General features: G+C 39.6%; 1 protein-coding gene across 1 annotated transcript; it reads left to right on the top strand.

Annotated features, from left to right (window-relative positions):
• Window positions 1-4,238: 4,238 nt before the first annotated feature.
• Window positions 4,239-22,482, top strand: LOC131780273 (rho GTPase-activating protein 5). The gene is made up of 19 exons (XM_059096893.2): window positions 4,239-6,066; window positions 8,724-8,832; window positions 9,305-9,443; window positions 10,135-10,342; window positions 10,978-11,145; window positions 11,930-12,102; window positions 12,411-12,495; window positions 13,152-13,333; window positions 14,220-15,274; window positions 15,797-16,019; window positions 16,286-16,513; window positions 17,315-17,421; window positions 17,997-18,047; window positions 18,462-18,509; window positions 18,974-19,253; window positions 19,486-19,563; window positions 20,103-20,234; window positions 20,540-20,645; window positions 21,044-22,482. Exons 1-19 carry the CDS (start codon window positions 4,319-4,321, stop codon window positions 21,222-21,224), a joined length of 5,301 nt encoding a protein of 1,766 aa, XP_058952876.2. The 5' UTR covers window positions 4,239-4,318; the 3' UTR covers window positions 21,225-22,482.
• The last annotated feature ends 50 nt before the right edge of the window (window positions 22,483-22,532 follow it).

Raw genomic sequence — 22,532 nt, 5'->3', positions numbered from 1 at the left:
AAATTTATCAAACGACAGTTGACGTAATATCAACAAAGTGTAAGTTTTCCTTCCAGATATTGTTTCTAAAAAGGTCAGCATCGCAATGAAGCTGGACTGAACTGTTAGCGCGCATCATTTTGGCCGAACTGCGTAATTGAGCCGCGAATTTGAAGATTACGCAATCATATTGCGCAAACAATCTTACACCATTACAGGATTAACCCCAATATAAACTGAGATATTCTCATATGTCTTGAGTAGTTATTAGGATTTGAGCTGTTTCCGAATTCCAAACACTTCAGAAACAAATACTGACCTGACCCGATAAGTTTCCGGAACTGATCTCACGTCTGAGGGTGTCTGCAGAAGTGATGTCATATTTCATCCATTATGAAAATATACAGTCACGCTGTTTCGGCTGAAAAAAAATAAAAAACACGCAGGCACTTTGGGAAACCTTTTTCTCAGAGAGTTTGCCACTAACGTGCACAGTCCTGAAGAAAATCGCGTAAAGGGTTGATGTACGGAGGAAAAATTAACCTGTTTTGCAAATTAGAGGATCACGTTTAATATCTTTCCGGGGTAGCTTTCAAGCGGCCGGTGAGAAAAATCCGACTTTAAAGTGCGATGCGTCGCTCCCCGATGCAGGTCGTACAGACCTAGTTAATTACATTTATAATTATCGCTGTATGGCGCATGAGAAAGATCTAACTGCTGTCAAATATTCTCCGATAACTGCTAGACGACCTTCCCACGAGTCACGCAGCGATATTGAGAAAACTTTAGGCCAGCTATGGTCAACGAGGGCCTGGTATAGACGTTGACAACACTTTTAAAGCGTTTCCAGAGGCATTATCTATCTTCATGTGGATCATGTTTATGAAACATTGAGTGATGACTAGGGAATAAAATTTATGTCCATTTGACTGCGGGAGGGTTTTTTCTTTAATGCTTTTCAGAAATTAAGACGTAGTTCCAGCACATTCTTGCGCGGGCGGTGACTCCTTCTATGCTTTACTGACGCGACCTGCGGTCGTTCGTTATCATATCTCCACGTTATATAGGTGGATGTGCGAGTAAATTGGGCGAATTTGCCGGTCGCTCGTTAAAACAAGCTCACTGCGGCGTACGCAACCTCAAAATGTGCATTGGGAGAAAATACAGGAGTGATGTGACACTCTAATACTTGTAAACTGCAAGTTAGCTGGCGATGGCTCCACTGAGGTCGAGCGAAAAGTATACGCAGGAGTTTATATTCTACTATGAATATGGGAAAATCATGTATATGTTTATATCTTCTTGGTATACATGATCAATGTATACCAATGTATGCCAATGTTGCCAATGTATGCCAATGTATATAAAGGGAAAATCGAGCCACCATCAAGTGCTAAATAATATTATCAAAAAAAATAACAAGAAATGACATATATCTATTTATGGTAGAAATACTGGCTAACCTTAGATTCGATGAGATAAGATATGAAGATGGCTTTATTTGAGGAGTGGTTGCCCAGTCTCCCGAGGCAAACCGCTCGACAAAAGTAAATGCAAATAATATTAAATTCTTTAATAAAGGAGAAAATAAGCTGAAATTAAAATTACGTTAAATATGTCCAAGACTAATTAATATCCATACTTATATACTTACTTACAAAGTCGGAATAAAATGTTAGGATCAAAATTAGATTATATACAAATAAGGCACCGGAACCCTGAAAGCTTGACATTGATCACGGTTAGAGCGAAATTGCTTGCAGGGATGTTGTTTTTACTTTGGAATATTGCATGGCGTGTAAAATCTAGATCTCAAACAATTTCACCTTGCATTTTTTAGAGATGAAATCCTTAAAAAAGTCCCAGTGGTACGCGATTATCAAGGCACTAGCACCCTTCATTCGCATGATCATTGTGTTTCTTATCACGAACATATCCGGTCTGACAGGTGGATAACCAACTTATCTCGGGGTTACCAAGTCATCAACTTCCGGTTCTTTCTTTCAGAGGGCGTGGAAGTGCCCTGCGTCAAAGAAGAATGGACTGAGTATAGTTTGTTCTAAAAGTACGTATTAAATATACTTGAAGATCAGAATGCATAGAGTTTCCGCACTATCTTTCTCTTCCATAGTTCGGGGATTTTCACCGGTTAAAGGTTGACTGGAAAAAGGTGGCTTAGTCAACTTTCTGGTTAGCAATGGGAAATTCAGACAGAAAACATTAATGGGAGAATATGAACAAAAACTGAACGAAAGAGAAGAATTACATCAGGCATAAAAGCAGAGAACTTTTTTCTTTTGTTTTGAGGCTTTTAGAGTGAAAAAATGCCATAGAACGAGTATTCTTTCGAAAGCTCAAATTGGACATACATGTTATGATTTTTCTTTTAATTGAAACCGTAAAAGAAAATGGATAATTAGATCGGAGCAATTTTATAAAATGCGGATTTAACTGATTCCCCGGATACCAATAGGATATTTTTCTTGTCAGGAAATTATAGAACACTTTGGAGGAGTTCCGAAGTTTCTATTCTGAGACAAAAAAATAAGGGTATCATTTAAAGCTTCCTTTTTTCCCCATGGATCCTTCCGTAGAGGCATAACGAGGCACCAGATCGGCCCCTCTGTGTCTAACATAACTGTTCCTATTCATTAAACTTATAATGAAACAATAATTTGTATTGTTACCATCCGGAAATAACAAGCTTATCAGTTTAATGCATCGCTAAGCATAAAAACAATGCAAAGAGCAGAGTTGAGGGAATTAGCTTCGGGTCTACAGGAAAAACTCCAGTCCCCGTACTGTTTCCTGTTTTATCGAGTCAAAATACAGTTAGTTCAAATACATGCGAGTGCTATTAAAACTGAAAAGTTTAGCCATGAGCAACCTCTGCATTAATCATGATTACCACGAGATCAGCGATCACTGACAGATATGTGATATATGCAAGAACACAGTTATTACGAGGAGCAAAACCAGCACTCTCTGCGAAAAAATTAAAAAAAAAACCGGTTTTGGTGTACAGGTGTAAGTGAGCCAAATACCATGAATACCAAACAGCACTCTCTCACCTCCAGTGATCGACTTGCATAGATATAACGTTTGACTCTAAAGAACAGTTTATGTTTTCTAAAAAAAAAACTCATTGTACCTGAAAAAGGCCATTTTTTCCCTTAGCGGGCTTACATGATCAGAGCAAAGCTCTGGCCACCTCAAAAATTTTTAGTTCGTGTTCAGAGAGGCAGAGCGCAACGATTTACTCAAATTGCCCTATCATATACCATTTTGTCATTCATCGGACTGCCGTTGTATGAATTGATATCAATCATCAATTTAAAACGATCGCAATTAACTAAAATAGTCTCCTCAAAGAAACGAGTTATTGATATATCCAGGGGTCATGGAATCTCACATACATGAATGACATTGAAAATATCCTTCCGAAAATGGCTATAACTATTACATCAGCGCCCAGAAGAGCAACGGATCCCTTGTGTTTTAAAATGGTGCATTTTGATAGCGTTAATATTAATCATGAGTATATATTAGACTGGGGACCTAATCTGATCTGTTCAACTTTCTTGGGGATTTTAGCTGCCACTAGTCTACGTTTTCACGGTATCTTGTTTTTTGGTAGTCAAGATAAATTTGTGATTTGATCTTATGATTAGGAAGGAGCAATATTCCGAAAATCTGGTCCGTTGTCCTTGCAATATAACTGCAAGGAAATCAACCATCCATTGAAACCCCAAAACTGATAAGGGACAAACAATTGCCTTACAGCACAACACAACAGTTCAAGTATATTGGAATTTAAAATTTGATTAATTCGATCCTAATCTATAGAAAAACGTACGGAATCTTAATTAATCAAACACAAAGTTCAGAGACATAGAGTGGAACACAGATCTAAAGGTCAAAGCCACTTTTTTTCTCTAGAAAAAACACGCGCCTTTGCAAAGAATACCGCGTTCGCCGGCGTTACAACTCTCACCCAAAACATGGTGTGCCGCCATGTTTGTAAACTTCCGGAAAATTCAAACGGTTCTTTGACGAGCGAGTGGCACTAAGTGGGTTGTCTAGCAATCACTGGGGTTTTTTTGTCCTACGTGAATGACTCATTGACGAGATTTGCCCAAGGGTATTTCAATCGCCTGTCAATAGGAAATATGACTCCACTTAGCTCAGCGATATTTTTTGCAACAGGCCTCACATTACAACATTGGTCACGTGACTTTTATCATTATCAAACACAAAAATCAAAAATGGCGGCGAATTGTTAGCGATAGAGGTCGCGCTGTACATCGTTCGCATCTTTGGCCGGCTAGAAGGCCTCGCCATGTCCAAGAAGGGGAATGAACCACGAAGTGTAAACGTCGCTGTTGTTGGTTTGTCTGGCTTAGACAGAGATCAAGCTTTTTTTGGAGTGGGAAAGTCGTGTTTGTGTAACCGCTTTGTTCGACCGTTGGCCGACGAATATCTCACAGAACATTCTTCGGTATTCAGTTCCTCTGATTTTGGCGGACGAGTGTTGAACAACGATCAGTTTTTGTACTGGGGATATTCAACTAAGACAGCAGAAGATGGAAGTGAATTTGCCGTTCATGTCATAGAGCAGACCGAATTTATCGACGATGCAACTCTTATGCCGTTATCACGGGGAGGACAGCTTACACCATACCCAAAGCGGTGTGCCATTTCAAAGCTCTCCTCCGCTGAAAAGTTGATGTATATCAGCCGGGATCAAGTAGCTTTACAGAGCGACTACGAGCAAATCATTCTACCCGGGGGAAAGATTACTATCGATGGTTTTCTTGTCGTTTACGACGCCGAAGCTACGCAGTCGAAACGACTCGAAGAGCAACAAGAGCGCTTGTTGTCTTCTATTCTCACTTATGTGCAGAAAAGTAAAAAACCGTTTGTGCTTGTGGCAACAAAATGCGACGACACACAGCTTAATTTACTACAGGAAGTTCATCGTTTTGCTCAGTCTAAAAAGTTGAATGTCCCGATCATCGAAACTTCAGCTCACGAAAATGTGAATGTGGACTTAGCGTTTTTAGCTTTGGCGCAGCTCATCGAACGCGGACGGGTGCGTTCTAAAGTTATCCCTTTCACAGAGGCGCAAAGAACTCAACGAGAATTATTAGAAAAAGCCGTTCAGGATTTTCAAAGGCTTATTGATAGAACAGTTACCGACTTTCGTGTGATATGGAAAAACACGAAAAAGTTAGTGGAAAATGAAAGGGAATTTCAAATTCACCGCGATCTTTCCGGGCTGGAAGCTTGCAAGAAACTTTTTAATAAGCACATCAGAAAGTTAAGGAAAGAATTCGAAGAAAGGAAGTTGAATGGGTATTTGTCTAGACTTCCAAGTGCATTAGATGAGCTTATACCTAGTGCATCTTCGATGGAACTATGCCACTGGAACTGGCAAAATTGCCAAAAGGCGATTCGAAATCACAAACAGTTTGATAAATGGATGATAGTTTTGCCGGAGGAGACAGCTTGGAATGAGAGCGATCATCTACTCAACGACGATCCACGTGTTCCTTTTGACATTTTGTCTCTCCCACGAGCAGAGAAAGTGTTTCAGAACCATGCGGAAAAGTTAAAAGCTGCGGAAAAACGGCTCCGTATGATGAACGAATTTCGTAAACTACTGGAGTTGACGCCGCAAATTCGACCAGGCACAACGTGGATAGAAGCGGCTGTGCTGTTGGAAAATGAGGAAAGTTTTCAGTACTTGAACGACTCAGACAAAACAAAAATTTTTGACACCTACCGTCGTGACATTACTGAGAAAGCCAAAGCCGATTTTCAAGAGTTGTTATTCGAATCAGCAGGGTTGTTTTCAAAACTTGAACCCAATACGCGACCCTCGATCGCTCCCGAAGACATACGGGTAATAAAAGAGGCGTTGAGCGAGGACGATCGTTTCAAACGGCTCGATAAATTGGACAGCGATCGCGAAATCGGCTTGATAAATCACATCGCTCTGTTGTACAGTCCCACCAGATGCCTCAGTGGAGCGGAGAAATGCCGCGATCGGCTCATGCAAGAGATCGTAGCAACGACCACATACAGGTACAATTTTTATCTATTAAAATCGTCTGTTTTGTCCTTGCAAATAATTGATGAAATATAAGGTTGTAAGTTTCACTGGTGCCAATTTCAACTTGGGTAATCACGAATAATGCTTAATTACAATGAAATCTTGCACTTTGGGTGTTGTTTTTTGCTAGCTTCTTTTAATCGGATTTAAAACATCAATAGTTGGTTTTAATTTACTACTCATAACACAGCAGATATATTCCATACTCAGCTCATCTTCGTAATTTTATGCAAGTCAAACGTTCTACTCGTGCTTCAAATTTTCCGCAAAGTACACAGAGATTTGGAGCCCCTGATTTTATTTACCAGCTCTTAATTCAAAATATGCGCACTTGTTTTGGCAAAACAGAAAGCATACCCACGCTTATAACCTCAGGGAGAATGTTTTTGTTGTCTGGTTTCCTCTCACACTTGTCCCTTTTCCAAAAAGGCCTTTGTGTAATCAGAAATGATATGCGCATAATTTCAGTGTTGAAGATTTCTCATGCATTTCGTAATATCTGTTTCGAATTTAAAATATTTCTCCACCCTCTTTTAGCCTGAAATTTTTATTTTTGTGTTGTCTTGAAGGTGTCATTTTATTTTAAATTAAAACTGTGATTTTAAAATCATTGACAGAAGTTTGGAGTTATTGCACTGTTTCAGGTGATTTTTTATAATTCAGCAATCGAGCAGGTTTTAAAAAGGGGCAAAAAGATAAAGAGTAAAAAAAATCCACAATTGCTACATCCAAGGTGTATCAGTTTTAAATTTTTTCGAGAATTAAATTTTCCATGGTCCTTCAGTTTTAGACTTTGTATCTCTTTTGTGCCCCACTTATTTCTCTTTCATATGGTAATTGAGCCTGACAAGTAAATTAAGTTGTCACTTTTATAAGCTTCTTCGTTGGAGCTGAACTTTTTATTTTTTGAGATTCTTGAGCCACTGATGAGATCACTGTTTTGGCTGTCTCTGGGATATTTGTTAAAATTACATGTAATTTCATGTGCACCTGTCCTTTGTTACACAAAGCATGGTATTGTTGAAGCATTACTATGCATGCAACCTGTTTTTAAGGGTTAAATTTCATTAACAGAAAAATAGAATGATAATCGTTTGAGGTATATATTCACACAATTTTGCTGTTTTGGCACAAGCAATTAATTAAGAAGCTATTTTTTGTTCTGTTTTCTGGGTTATTCGAGGTCACTGAAAAGCAGATGAACAGTTGAACACAATTGTGTGAAAATTTATATGCCTAACACTTGTCTCAAACAAGCTAAGGCCAGTATCTTTGTTTCACAGATAGCGGGAAAAATCAGATTGCATTAGGTTGTCTCATTTGTTACTCAGATTTCGTTTTTACAAGTAGTTTACATTTCATAACCTTTATCTCCACTTCATGTAATTTTTTAAGTATATTTGAAATTACATCATTTTCTGGATAGTGAGCTAAAGATGTTGTCATGCATTTACATGTAAATTTAGATGATTCATTATTGACTGGATGACAGTCAACAAAACAGTTGAAGGTTGATGCACCTTAACTTCTAGAATGAATGAATTATTATATGTTGATACTCTACAAACATGCTTTCACCAGTTATTTTCATCAATTTTAAGTTTACATGTAATTAAATTTGATGGAATTTGATTGTGGTAAACTTTGAAAGTGAAAGACTATTCTAACAACTTTTCAATTGCTTAAAGAGTTAATCACAATTGCTTTCATCCCTTTATTTTTTTTAAAGATCTCTCTTATATCCATGTACATTATGTGTATGGTACTGTGCATGTTGTTGCTGTATAAAATTTGAACAGGGCTGCAAACCGATTCATTTTTAAGACATTTACCAGTAAACATGGACAAAACATAATTTTGTTTACATTGTGGATCCATTTTTATCCTGTATGTTTTTATGTATTCATGTACAAGCACAAACAAAATTATATCATTTTCTGGATAGTGAGCTAAAGATGATGTCATGCCTTTACAGTGACATGTAGATGATTCATTATTGACTGGATGACAGTCAACAAAACAGTTCAAGGTTGATGCACCTTAACTTCTAGAATGAATGAATTATTATATGTCTATACTCCACAAACATGCTTTCACCAATTATTTTCATCAATCTCAAGTTTACATAGAATTAAATTTGATGAAGTTTGATTGTGGTAAACTGTGAAAGTGAAAGATTACTCTAACAACTCTTCTATTGCTTAAAGAGTGAATCACAATTGCTTTTCATCCCTTTAATTTTTTTAAGATCTCTCTTATATCCATGTACATTATGTGTATGGTACTGTGCATGCTGAGATTAACCAAGCTTTATCAAATTTGAACAGGGCTGCAAAGTGATTTATTTTTAGACATTCACCAATAAACACAGATAAAACATAATTTTGTTTACATTGTGGATCCAGTATTATCCTATATGTTTTTACAGATACATGTACATGCACCAACAAATATTGTTCTGTTGCATAATGGATATGATCTTTTTGTGTTTTTATCTGTAGAAGAAACTCTTGTGTACAAGTTTTAGGAGATACATCATGGATAGTTTTTTTTTTTTTTTGCAATTTATTATGATTTTACGCAGCAGTTGGAGCTTGGTGTGTTTCTTATTCTGTATTTTTTTTGACAGGCCAACATTCATGGACAGTAGTGAGACACTAGACAGCGATGACAGCCAAATTAACCTGCTTATTCTGGGCAGTGGGGGTTTTGCTCAGGCCATGGAAAGTGAAATTCGGGTATGTACATGTATATATTACCTTTCTTTGCTCATTGTCTTTGGTTACAGATTATACGGTGTCATCATAAAAACAGAAATAATAACAATAATAATAGTAATAATAGAACAGAACTGCCTGTCACTTATTTCAAGGTTGAAAACATTTACATATAACCTTTTATACTTTGATATCAGTATGCAAGTTTTCCATACCGTTCACTATATATTCCTGTAATACTGACAAGGAAAATTTGTTTAGCAATCAAGAGCTTTTTGAGTTTGCAATCATTTCCTTTATTCTCATGACCTTAATGTTAGATTAAAGGGTAATCTTTTGGGAGAAATTATCTGCCTATCACTCCAAGGGGTTAAAGAGTGAAATATACTGCATAGCTTCTCTCTCAAAAAAGCCAAACTTTAATTTAGTAGTGTCTAGTATGTTATTTTGTTTCTTTCCATGTTTTAGTTTTGATATTTTTCTGATATTGCAGACCCAGTGTTCATATGGAGATCCAGACAATCTAGAGTTTGTCCTTGATGGCCGCATGTATGAACTGGACTATCATGTGGTGGATGGCAACATGGATCCACCAGAATATGCTTTGGCTGGGACTGACTTGACTAGTCAAGGTGATTAGCAATAATGAAGCAGTTCTAGGGCCATTAATAAGTTTAAAAACAATAGGGTTTTATGGTCTTCATGTTGTCACATCAAATTATGGAAAAGACTGGGAACTATTTAGCAGCCACCTTGTCTCCCCTGCTCTGCTGCCTATGTCAAAGGGGGGACATTTGAATTTGGAGGGAGTGGAGTTTGTTAAAATTAAAAATTTTCATGTTCAAGTCTTTAGATAAAACACAAGGGAAACAAAATGAGCCTTTTTCGATGGTGGTAGTGCTGGTTGAGTTAGTGTAAAGGTGGAGATAATTCCAGCCGTTAAAAGTCTCCATGGGAGGAATATGACACTTTGTATTTCATCAAGGAAACTTAATCATCCTTAACCCTTTTGCTCCCAGATTAAATTTGTAATTCTCCTTACTGTCAACCATACAATTCTTATAATGTTAGTTTGGAGAATTTTATTATTGGATCAACCAATTATTCCCAACTTGATATTTTTCTTTATTCTCATCATTTATCTGGTTGATATTGCATTGATATTGTAAGGAGAAATTCTGTGTTGGTCACTCGTGGGAGTCAAAGGGTTAACATTGTACAGTTGTCATTCATACTGCAAATGGTATCTTGTCACCTGTGTCTGAAAAGTGAAGAATTTATTTTTGTATCTAAAGCTGTTTGTAATGCATATGTTTCTTCCAGCTTGTTTCTGTGTCTATGGTTCAACCAGTTCTCTGGATTTTATTCGCTATTGTCTGAGTGAAATGAGCGAGCGTTGTAAGTACGACAGCGTGGATGACTCAAACCCTGTGCAGCTTCCTCCTCCAACATTCCTCGTCCTGGCAAGGAATCTTAGCGACGATGATAACATTCATCAACTGAGAAAGGAAGGTCAAGACTTGGCCTCCAGGTATGTACCTACACTGTAGTGTGGTTGTCTACTATTTCACTAGAAATCTGAGTATAACCACTAGAATCTAGGGTGCGTATAGAGACGTGACTCTTTAAGAAAGTCTGGGAATTTGTTGAAAGTATTTTCAAGACCTTGAAATCGTATGGAAACTCCAAGTTATTTCTTTTACCAAAGAAAAAGAAGTGTAGTCGAGTTTTATCCAGGTCTTAGCTTGCTAAGAATATTTTGCGTCAGTTATATAAATTTTTATGTCAATTAACTTACATAAAGGTTAGATATTTGAAAAGCTTGACCTTAGAATTTCCAGATCTGGGCAAGCCCTAAACAACTTCACCACTGGCCATGTGATTTACTGATAAGGTTGAGTCTAGGTTAAGGTTTTAATCTGTTCTCAAAACTGTACGAACCCAGTAAATCAGCAGGTTGAATATAGTTGATATGTAGTTTACTACGGAGGATAGTGAGTTTTCTTGGTGACAGTTTCCATGAACATCTGTTCATTATGGAGTGATTTTATTCGTCTCACAACTGATAAAGTTTTTCCTTTCACTTTACAATGTCACTGACCGAAAGGAACGTTTGGGAGTCCAGCGTAATTCTCTTGGTTTTAAATTGTTCTTTTTGTGATTCAGGTACAATGCAACATTCATTGATTTGCCAGTGGCTCGCTTCTCACCCGGGAAGATGATTCATGAGACACAAGTTGTGGACGCTATGCGGGGACTGGTAGAAAACCTAAAACAACAAGCTCGCACCAATCTGTCAATAGAAGATTTGAAAGACAGTGATCCGGATTTGAAGTAGGAGATTTAGTTATTATTTCGACGTGTGGTTCTTTATGTAGTATATGTCGTACCAACGTTTGACTTCGTTCGTCTTTTCATAGAGATTACTTACTTCCTGTTGTCTAATACATTAATTACTTCCTGTTGTCTAGAAGAGACACGCACTGGTCGAATTTTACTGCACTGACTTTAGGGTTTTAATGTGCAGGGTTCGCCCTGGCCAGGTCGTTTTTTCAGGCAAGACACCTAACCCCAGAAGTGATTAACACTTAACTTCTCCCCATAATATCCATACATTATTCAGCAAAAAGGTAATGAGATTACTCAAACCTATCAGGTAGAAGTTGTCATCTTGATCTAACACCACATTCTCGTAACTAATTCACAAGGAAATGTGTAGCAGCTAGAAGGGAGAATTAACAATCGGATCTAAGAAGTTAAAGGGTTAACGCTTACAGTTCCTCTCTCCTCTTTGGAGTGTTGATGGTGTGCAGTTATGGATTCAAACGTATGAAATCTTTACTACGCCTGATGCGCGTAAAACACGAGTGACCAAGCCACGATTAGTTTGGTTTTCTATCTGGTTGGTGTAAAGGATGGCGTTAGTTTTCTGAACCAATCACGGAGTGTAGTAGAGTGCTTTTCGATGAGTGTTGCAAAACCAAAGCGAAATTATCACAACAGCCAATCAGAACGAGCGAAAATATCTCGAGTTGCCAGTGAGATGGCTGGCGTAAAGCGCGGGAAAACGCATCCATTTTGAGAATTGCTGTTTTGAGCTCCAATTCTCTTGTTTTAGGATCATGCTGTGTGCCATGTGCGGAGATCCTTATCCAGTGGAGCTGATTCTTGGGCCGCTTCTTCATCATCAAAACTGTTGGAGAAGTTCCAACCGGCCGGACACAATCATCCTGGAAACTTACCTTGGGTTTGATAAGCGACGAGTACAGATAACTCTGACTTCTTACCATAGTAAGTAAAATCTTCCGATAAAACATGTGTGCAGATACCTATTACATGCACTGCAGTGCTAGGTCAATGCTTGCGCTTGTTTCAAAATTGAGCTAGACATATTCAAGATTGTGAGTGCTATTTTTATTTTTCCTTTTTATTTGAACTTCGGTCACATCAAAGAATCTAATCTTTACCAATATGTCCCTTTCTCGCCTCTTTTTCGTTTTTCCTCACCTTTCTGCTGCTTTACAATCAAACCGAACACCATTTTTCAAGGGTTCTGGATATTGGTGGCCTGAATTCATGTGCTGATATTCTTTTTACAGGAGCATACAGCCTTAACTACCAAATGTATCATGGCTACATCTTGGTGTACTCGGCCATACGAAAAGCCTCGTTAGGAACACTAAGGTAATGAGATGCGTAAAAATATTTGTAAAAATAACTGCCAGAACAACAGCGAGAATTCGTGGGGATCGCTTTTACCTGACCTTCTCAAGCCTAAGGAATGCGTGCCCACTTTTTCCCAAGTCGCTATGTAGCATCCTAAACTCATGAAAAGGTTGCCGGGAATGAAACCTGGTGGCTCGAACGAAGAGAATAATTTCGTTCTATCGGCGGGCTACAGAATACCTCAAAGCTTCATACTCGGAGGGAGGGCCAAGGGGGAAAAAGGAAAATTCCTATTTTATATACACTATTTTATATACACTATTTTATATACACTATTTTAAGCCAATTTTTGTTCTCTTTTTTGATTAATATCATTGACACTAAGATATAAAAATATTGCGGTATTTTACTTGACCGTCGAACACATGTCGCCAAATTGGCGACCGACACTGCAAATTTAGTCGCAAAAATTTTTTACTTCTCGCCATGGCGACCAATCTGGTCGCGGGTTGGAGCTCTGAGCCTCCTAAACGCGAGAAAAGGAGCGGGTTAAGAAAGCCTCGCACAATCTGTTAGCCTACGTATGCAACAGTTTGTAACACATCTCCATTGCTCACCCAACCCTCCTTGACCCGCACTGTCAGTAACCTCTCTTTTTTTTTTTTCCTTTTCAGTGGCTTCTCAGGATTTATACCTCAGGTTCCTATACAGGTGTTGGCAGTAACAGGCAGTGCTGCTGGCGCCAGTGTGGTGTTTCACAGCCATGTGGCAGCTTCTCTGTTGGCTGATGGCACGAACCTGGCTAGCAAACTGTTTGCAAAGTTCCAGACAACCTCCTCGCAATTTCAGCATCAAGGTTTGTTTTTGTTCGACTGCGACGTAACGTAACATGGCATGGCATTGAAGAATTCCAAGGCTTAATACTACATCAGTCGTATTCCTGTCGCAGAGAGAATGCGATCAATTAATGAATCGGTTTTTGAAGAGCAAATCCAGCGTACAAACAAACAAAAAAAAGGCTTTAAGCGACGAGTATTGCTATGGTGTAATTCCTCTGTTCCCTTAGCAACAATTTTGCGCCTAGCCTTGGAGTTCTGTTGCTCTTTTGCAAAACAAGCTGCGTAGAGGAAGGCCTTTTTTTTTTCTTTTTTTTTTGTAGAGCCACACATCAGAAATTTGTGGCAGCGACGAAGGTTGTTGTAATCAATACCAAAACTACGTTGGCGCTTCCTTCAACGAAGTTAATTCTTCAGCGTGAAACGATTTATGCGAAGGAGACATGTTCATCTCCGTGCTTCTGTGCTGGGCAGGTTTCTTTTCGGCTTTTGTCGCAAGAAAATAAAAATGAAATTAAAAAATAATGCGAAACAAGTTGCAAGACAAAGTATAGCCTTGTCCCCCTACAACCGAAACGTAATTAGTGAAGGGGGTTAAGTTTCTCAAGAAACTGTGGTGCTGGGTCAGTTGGGGTTTTACAAGATGATTTGGTTTTATCAACGGAGTTGGAAATGTAAATTAGCAACTACAAAGAGATTTTAAAGCTGTCGCTTCGAGCGTCAGCCCTTCGTTAGAGTGCCACTCCGAGAATTATTCTATCTCTAACTGTTCCCGAGAAGCTGTTGCTCGCGTGATATCTCATTTCTCATGTTTCTGCTGGACTGTTTATAGTCGAAAGTCTAGATTGTATTTCACTTCTGGGTTTGGGGAGACTAACGTAGCGTCTTTTCGCTCTTTATTTTCAGCTGGTGCGTTCGCTGCGTTTTTCAATCAAGTTTGGGAAAAGAAAAGAGAGAGCGAGGTAGCATACTCGAAGTTCTTGGCCGAACAACAACTTCGCCTGTCTCAGAAGCAACACAACAATTCAATCCGTTCAAAGCATGATCCTCTACCGGAGCCGCCAAGGAAAAGGCCGGCGAACTGCGAAGACGAATTCAACCGGAGACGAAGCCTCAGTGACCAGCAGCAGGAGCAACCAGCCTCCCCCAAGTCAGTCCATCGAATGTCCAATGGGACGTTGGATGACTCTGAAATCAATCCATACGCAGTGTTTGATTCCGTCAAGAGGCCTTTTGGTGCGATGAAAAACAGTGAGGCGAGGAATTCCAGAGGAAGCGGCGATCTACAGCCCTACGCTACTTCGACGCCGAATGCCCTCTTTATGAGCCTAAAGCAGAATAGCGTTCCCAATAGTACGCCGCAGAGCAGTGATGTCTGGCAGAAGAGAGAGGGTAAGTCAGAGGAACTTTACGCTCAGGTTGACTTGTCTCGAAAACGCTCGTTCAGGAAATCCAAAGATCTGACCATGAACGACAGTGAGGTCAACTTGATCGAGAACACCCTCTACGCCAACAACAATTTGGTGCAGTCGCAAAAATCCGCCCGAGAGACTCCTCCCACGGCTCGCGAAGTTCCACCACCCCTTCCGAAGAGGAATTACGATTTAAGCGAGGATTTCCCACCTGTAGTCCCACCCATGATCCCTCCAGCGGAGTCCAGAACGGATACTCTTAGGAGCAATGATGATGAGGGCTATAACACGTTTAAGAATGAGAACCTGAAAGAAGAAAACCCCTACGCTGCTTTAGCCGACGTACAACCCCGGCCTTCCTCTATAGCAGCGGAGGATCCATACTATATGAAGGTAAAAGAGAAGATAGACTTCTTTAACAACAAAATGGTCACACCGAAACATGACGTATGGGTGAAGATGAATGCAAGACAGGATGAGTCTCACTCGTCTGTGCCTGATCTCCACAGAAAGGAGTCGGATGCGGGAGCACCTCTGGCTCAGCAAGAGGTGAGAGCTTTGCAATACAAGTTCATTTCACTTTAATGACACTATACCTTACGAGCAAAATAGCATTGTAGCTACTCGAGGTAAGAGCTCTTATGATTCGCGTAACTCGCGCCTTCGCGCAAAACACTTGGTCGCGAATGGTGAGAATACACGTAGATAAGTATGGAAGGCGGATAAATAACACTCAGTGTTCAAGCTATAACTCATTATGTACATTATGCGATTAAGCTGGCATTGCTTGTGGTTAAGGTGAAGCAAATCTTGTGTTCTGGTTGGCCACACAATCTTTCTCGCTCGGGATTGCCCGCTTTGATCCTGCGCAAGAAAAAAAAATGAGTGGAGCGGACTGACATGTTTCATGGTGAGGGTGCCAAGAGTGACGTTTACAATGTTTGTCCGTTCTTTAATTTTTGGGAACTACATGTAGGATGGTCAAGACTAACGTGACGAGTGTTGTCGTGACAGAAGGTAGACTCGTGACGCAGCACATCATTAATGTGTTTGTTACTCTCATTCTTTCAGGATGTTAGCGACCCAGAGTATGCTCAAGTTCAGGAAGCATTAAAAAATAATCTGAAGATATCAGTAAAACCCCGGAAGACTATTTACGCTGTTGCTGTTGTTGAGGAACCCAGCGATTCAGACAAGAAACCAAAGCAGCATGCAAAGGTGACAGCTAAAGCTTCATTGAGGCTGGCGCATTCTGCTGAAGACGTTAGTACGCTGGAGAGACAATCCAGGCGAGGTGAGTGTGTCTCTTCCATCTGTTCTTGCCTTAAAGTCCTAAGATTTATTTCTTTATTCGAATACCGTTTTATGCTAATTAACCTCTTAATTACCTTCAAATGTCTGCCCAGTAATCTGTTGATTTCAAGGAGGTCAATGAAATTTTCCAACAATTCTGGACATCCTTTTATAAAATCAACGCCCTCTTTCAGAAGACGGTGTCGATATATACTTTTCTCTGTTCGCGCGTTAACAGGTTTGAAGTATATTTGTGGCTTTTTCTAGACACCTTTGGTCGCCCAGTAAACGGAAGACGTGAAAAGCGAGGAGATAGCGCCACGTCTGATCAAGGAACTGGGGACGAGGCTACATTGCCTCGAACTGAAGAGCGCCCGGCGAAGAAAAAAAATATCATCAGACGATCTCGAAGTACTACACGAAGTGGTCAGTCGTCCACGCCAAACGTACCTACAGAGGTACACAAGAAACAGCTGTTTTCTGGAAGGAAATCAGGTGGGCACACGGGGTGGGGCAGGGTGTTTTTCCTCGAATGTGTTTGGTGGATGAACTGCGTTATTTTTCACTGATAATCATAATATATATGTGTGCAATCGGACAGTGCGAATGGACAGTCAGCTGCATTCCGACACCTGTTATCAGACAGTTACAATCAGCCAATCCCACTGAGTGAACTGAAAGGAATCCTTCAATCACAGATTTGGTTACAGTAATCTTAGCTGAGCATTGGCAAACAATCCCAAGCTGGGTTTTTGCCAAAATATAGGAGGCTGTGCCTGGGGCTTTTAAGTTAGCCTTTGTCCAAGATCGTAATGGTTGTGTTTAAAGACTGGTATTATAAGGCCTTCATTCAATGAATACGTTTTTTTTTTCCTCGGAAATTGTTAATGATGATACTTCTGATTGACAAATCTGACTCCCAGTTCTCGCTCGTCCAATTTTCTGAATCACTCGTATGATTACAGACCGAATTGGTCTCCACTCCGACCTATTACTATTATTAATCCTCTGAATGAGAAGCCTTCATAGTCGAGTGTGACCTCTTTTGGACTAATCGGGAGACACTTCTCCTCGAGGACACAAATCTTTCATTCCGCCTGCAGTCAACAACGACAACAAAAAAGCTGCTAAGACCTTTGTATTCTTTACCTTCATTGAAGAAGAAAGGGCACTCTTTAGCCCTATGAGTGCTCCCCGGAACAGGGGTTCCACTGTATTACGAAACATAAAGATTGAGAAATAAGTTGATTCCATGGGGTAATTTATTTATTGGGTTCATGCATTTCTATTTGGAAGGCAAGAAAGACCAAAGGAAAGGTGGAACTATGTCCTCCAGTCAAGAAGACGAATCTTCCTTTGGCAGCACGTTAGACGCCAGAGGAAAAAATAAACGACTGGCTAGGGTGTGTATATAAGTACAGGTGTAAGAGTGCTTTCTTAAGGACGAGGGTTGCAAACGGCTCGGTGAAGGGGAGAAAAGTTTCCAACTTTAGGTATTTCAATACAAACTATTATCCAAGGCTTTCTTTCCTCTTCGGTGGCGAACTTAGAAAACTAGACTGAAAGCGAATTCGAGGTTTAGAGATAAACTTCTGGGAGAAATAATGTGAAAGAATTAAGTAGTCTCATTTAACTCATGTTTTTATAAAAAAAAAAATCACCCTTGCACTAGGAAAATACTCTGAACTGGGGTGAACTTATTACAGTGATAGGAAGCCAACCTGGACAAGTCGTAATGAGAGATGTCTTTTTTTTTTTTTTTTCGCTTTATTATTCATTCCACAAAGAAAGTTTAGTTGTAAGCATCAACTAAATCGACCTAGTTAGAAAAAGGGAAAATGGAAAATCTTAGTCCGCAATCTCAGTTTGCGTGTTGTTTGTAATGAGAGCCTGAGGCTGTAAAGAAGTTGTTTGGGACAAAATAAGACTTGTACATATGAAGGTCTTGAAATAATTTGTTCTGTTTGGTTCTCTTCAGCCCGCCCTCTTGGACATACCTCAGAGGCAGTCAGATCCTGGCACTGAAGAGGTACACAAAATATGTTACTTGTTTACTAGCATTTGACTTACTTTAGCCCTCTACCTTTTTACAAGGTTGAGCGGTTCAGTTTATGGCATCCTGTCTAGTGGAAGTAGAAATATTCGGATCAATGTCAGTATCTGATCAACTTTGCGCCTACCTCTCCCCTCACCCAACTTAACCCTAACTTGTTATCAGCGGACTGTTTTGGCTTAGGGAAGGGGTAGGTGCCCCGTTGCTCATACACTGACACTAGTCCTAAATTTCATGGTCGCTTCATGCTTAGAAACTGGGCCGAGCTCCGTCTATATGGGCTACTTGGACAGACAGACGTTTCACACCAAACAAATACACAGTGTGGGTGTGCCCTGTACCAGGCTCTGTCCGTTCGCTTTTAAACTATTTTTGATGCATTTATCTTAGGAAACAGAGGATGACCCAGGTTCGCCCGGTCATAAACCAAGGAAATCGGTGAGTATTTTTGGATCTTTTTGTTTATTTGTGTTAATTGATACGAGCTTCTGAACTGGACTAAAGACGATACGACTAATAGCTAAGGTAAAACGAAAGTTAACCAATTACACCCTAATGTCAGCATGCATATTCTCCAAACTCTTCTCTACACATTTCCTTTGGTACTGACAAGGAGAATTCGTTTAAAAGTCAAAGCTTCTCAGGTTAGCGATTATTTCCTCTATTCTCACGATCATAATAAATGATTCAGCAGTATTTATCTAAGGAGAAATGAGATGTTGGTCATTCTTAGGGTTTAAATGGTTAAGGTGAACGGGAAGCCGTAGGTTCAAATTACTTGGGTGATCATTTGTTTCTGTTTCATTGTTTTATTTTGTTTTTTGTTTTTTTGTTTTTTTTTAACTCACCCTCCAAACATTAGCAGCCAAAGTGTCTAAAACCATATTTTTATCGTTTCTTAGCCTTGGTCGTCATCCAGAAAGAAACCGAGTCGAGAGGAGCGCGAAGCTCAGAAGCAGAAGAAGCGAGAAGAGAAGAAATCGCGAGAAGACGAGAAGCGTCAGAAACGTGAAGAGAAGAAGAAGAGAAAGGATAGAGAGAAGATTGACAAATTTTTCCAGAGCAGACAGAAAAATATCAGCAATTACACTTACTTTGGTCAACCGCTTGAGTCAATCTGCGATCCAACAACACTTGTCCCTGCATTCTTGGATAAATGTATAGAATTTGTAGAGAACACAGGTGAGTCACGCAATCCCAGTAAATCGTAAATCGTTGTGATTGTTTTTTATTGGCTATCACATGAGATTGTTACGTGTTTTGGTATCATTTGTAGACTTTGCCTGCCTTTTTCAAAAGGTGTGTATTGGATAAACCGTCCGTCAACTTTTAAGAAATTCATTTTATTAAGCCATGTTTCCACACAGCGTAAAGTGATTTATATTTTTTATTTTTTTGTCTCGTCATCTTAAAGGAATGCAAGTAGAGGGAATATACAGAGTGAATGGTAACGCAGCGGACATAAACCTCATTGAACAGAAGGTTGAAGAGAGTAAGTAGTTGAGTTTTTATTAAGTTGATAACAGTAACTCAAATGAAAATTGCAGTATTTATATTGTAGAAGAAGTGCACCTAGCTTTCCCACTTGTTTACAGTCAATCAAAAAAGGAATCCAAATCGAACGAAACGTTATCAAGAAGCCTAATTGGCAGGAGGCAAACCAGTTTGCTATGTACTACGGTGTAAATTGGAGTTTTCAAAGTTAATGTGTCGAGCGTCAGCCTTTCCACTGAGTGTACTTACGAAGGGCTCTGACTTGGGGCTAACCCTCGTTACGTTACCTTAAGAAACTCTTTACATTATTAACTCAGTTGTTAAAACCAAATTACCTTATATTAACCCCCACCGAAGCAGCACCATATTTTCTCCAGAAACTTGGCCTCTTAATGTATGGAAGTGTGGTCGAAGATTTGAACTGTTTAGTGCCCGGAAACAATTCCAACCTTGGGTATCAGCTTTATTAAAAGTTCATCTGGTTTTTTGGTACGAAAATTTAAGGGAAAGTTGCCTCCTTCTTTTTCTCTGTACCAGATCCTAACGTAGAGTTGGCCGAGCTAGGGGTTACGGTCCATGCAGTGACAGGTGCCTTCAAGTCATTCCTAAAGCTCCTCCCAGAGCCTATAATCCCAGGAGCCTATCAGAGCTCATTCCATGATGCCATGGGTAAGTTGAACAAAATCTGAACCGATTGTATAGTGAAGTGGCTTATAGACCCTTCTCTGTTAAGTAGTAGCAAAAACTAATAATACTAGAGCTTAAAATTTGGAGTCTCATATACATTGTGCAGATTTTTTTACCGAATATTTATTTTTCTGTTCCTTGGGAACACTTCTGTTATTTTCTTTATTTGCCCACGATTGGAAATGCTTGTTTTTCTTACGCTTCTCAAGAATTTGCGTCCGGCCGTGTCACCTAAAAGAAATGGTTCCTCATGTATATTCACTTTTTTGTGTATCCTTCCTGTGCAGTTGATGCTGATGCCAATAGCCGCTTAGCTCGGCTCAAGCAGCTTCTACTAGATATACCACCACATAACATTGCCGTCTTCAAACGAATCATGTTCCATCTGAATCGGTAGGTTGAGTTGTAAACAAGAGTTTTGATCTTTCTTCTCTCGCGCAAAGCATTTAACCCTGTAACCCCTAAGAGTGACTTGCATCTAATTTCTCCTCACAATATGACCCCTGAAACAAACACGAAAGTCATGAGAATAGAGGAGATGATCACTAATGGAAGCAGCTCTTGATTGTTAAACAAATTCTCCTTGTCAGCTTCCTTAGAAATGCACGGAGAACAATATGGAGAATATGCATTCTGATGTTAGGGTGTAAAGGGTTCATACAACGACAGGCAGTATCATCAATGTATTTTATATAGGTGTACAGTACTCCCTTCGGGCTCGGGAAAGTTTTCAATTGAATGCCAAAATGGCCTAGGCAGATACCCATTCTTTTAATACACTTTTGTTACAGAGTGACGGAGTTTTCCAAGGACAATCTCATGGAATCGAGAAACATAGCATTGGTCTTATTCCCGACTATTATTCGTCCGGACTTCACCCGTTTGGAGATGTCTACGCACATGTACTTGCTGTTATTCATTCAAACGTGTATAGAAAAATGTGACTACCTCTTCTCCACTGAAGACAATTGAGAAAAACTGGGAAACGTCGGTGAAGTATAGGTTGCCAGCCACGTGCCTGCCACATGTCTGTGGTATGGGTAAGGATGAAGTGTCCTTCTGCTGCCGAACTGACAGCGTGGCTTCGTGGGAATGCCGTTGAATCAGGAATTCGGTCCAAGCAGTGAAGATGTCGAGAAATTTTTGAGGTTTGAACGTCATATTTGCCTTCCCATGTTGCGATGCTACCCAAGAGCCGCAAGACGAACAGTTCGACGAAAATAGTGACGGATGCATTTTAATATGGAAGATACATGTATGTAAGGACGATAGCGATGTTACAAGGATGAAAGTGTGCTTGCGTTTTAGAAAGGGACATATTTCGCGAGTGCGCCCTGTTTTGTCTGAAATAACTGTTAAAACTAGCTTATTAATGATAAATAATAAGTTGTTAAAGAAACGTTTGCTCTCCAAGAATTTCTTCTACTCAAAATGACAGATTGAATTTAGGTAGAATTGGACTGAGACAGCGATTTTCATAGTTGCCAAGCAACTTGCTATTTGCTGACTGGCTGAAAGATATTCGAAAACTTTCGAACGCGTGCAAGCTCTCCCGATGGATACCAAGAGTAATGTCGGTCAAGCTTTTTTTTATAAGAATTCAAATGACGGTGTTTTTAATTTTATTCCCTCTCATTCTGCTACTCTAGAGGTTGATGATTTTATAGATGCGTTGCCGTATGGTCGCAAAGCGTTTTTATTATTTTCTTTTTACATTGATATTAAAAGTTCGTTTTAATTAAAAAAAAAAAGTAATCGTTTTTAATTCACACCTTGGAGAAGTAAAGAGAGAGAGAGAGAGTACTATACTAGTGGAGATATAGTTTTTTAACGATTACCACTTCAAATTTTCTTGGATTGTTTTTATCATGCCTTGTGCACAATGTTACACAGAAGCTCGGATGAATTTTCTCTATGGTATCTCTGGATCGATGGCAGTGTCTAAGAAACTGCGCACCTAGCCCTCCCCTCACGCAACAACAATCAACTGATAACAAGTTAGGGTGAGTGTTGGGTTAGGGGAAGGGTAGGTGCGCAGTTGTTTTGGTTCTGACATTGATCCGTATCTTTCTGCAAAAATCTTGTGATTATTGCACACTCTCTATTTATTTCTCCGCAATTTTATGTTGACTGTTTGTGCTGGAAGTTAATACTCTCTACACGTATTTAAACGGTTCTTCGTACGTATACGTGTAATTAACTTTGGGGAAAATAAAACTCGAATTCACAAGGTTGTTGAAGTAATATTTTAAAAGGGTTTGCCCCTTTATATCTTGTGTT

Source organism: Pocillopora verrucosa, chromosome 3, assembly GCF_036669915.1.
Source record: "Pocillopora verrucosa isolate sample1 chromosome 3, ASM3666991v2, whole genome shotgun sequence".
In the NCBI taxonomy this organism is placed as follows: domain Eukaryota; kingdom Metazoa; phylum Cnidaria; class Anthozoa; order Scleractinia; family Pocilloporidae; genus Pocillopora; species Pocillopora verrucosa.
Note: the sequence above shows the minus strand (reverse complement) of the source record. Positions and strands in the feature narration are given on the sequence as shown.

Coding starts and splice junctions, on each gene's coding strand:
- LOC131780273 (XM_059096893.2), top strand. CDS start 4,319: ATGTCCAAGAAGGGGAATGAACCACGAAGTGTAAACGTCGCTGTTGTT. Junction 12,496..13,151: donor GCCTCGTTAGGAACACTAAG/GTAATGAGATGC, acceptor TTTCCTTTTCAG/TGGCTTCTCAGGATTTATAC. Junction 19,564..20,102: donor TGAACAGAAGGTTGAAGAGA/GTAAGTAGTTGA, acceptor TCTCTGTACCAG/ATCCTAACGTAGAGTTGGCC.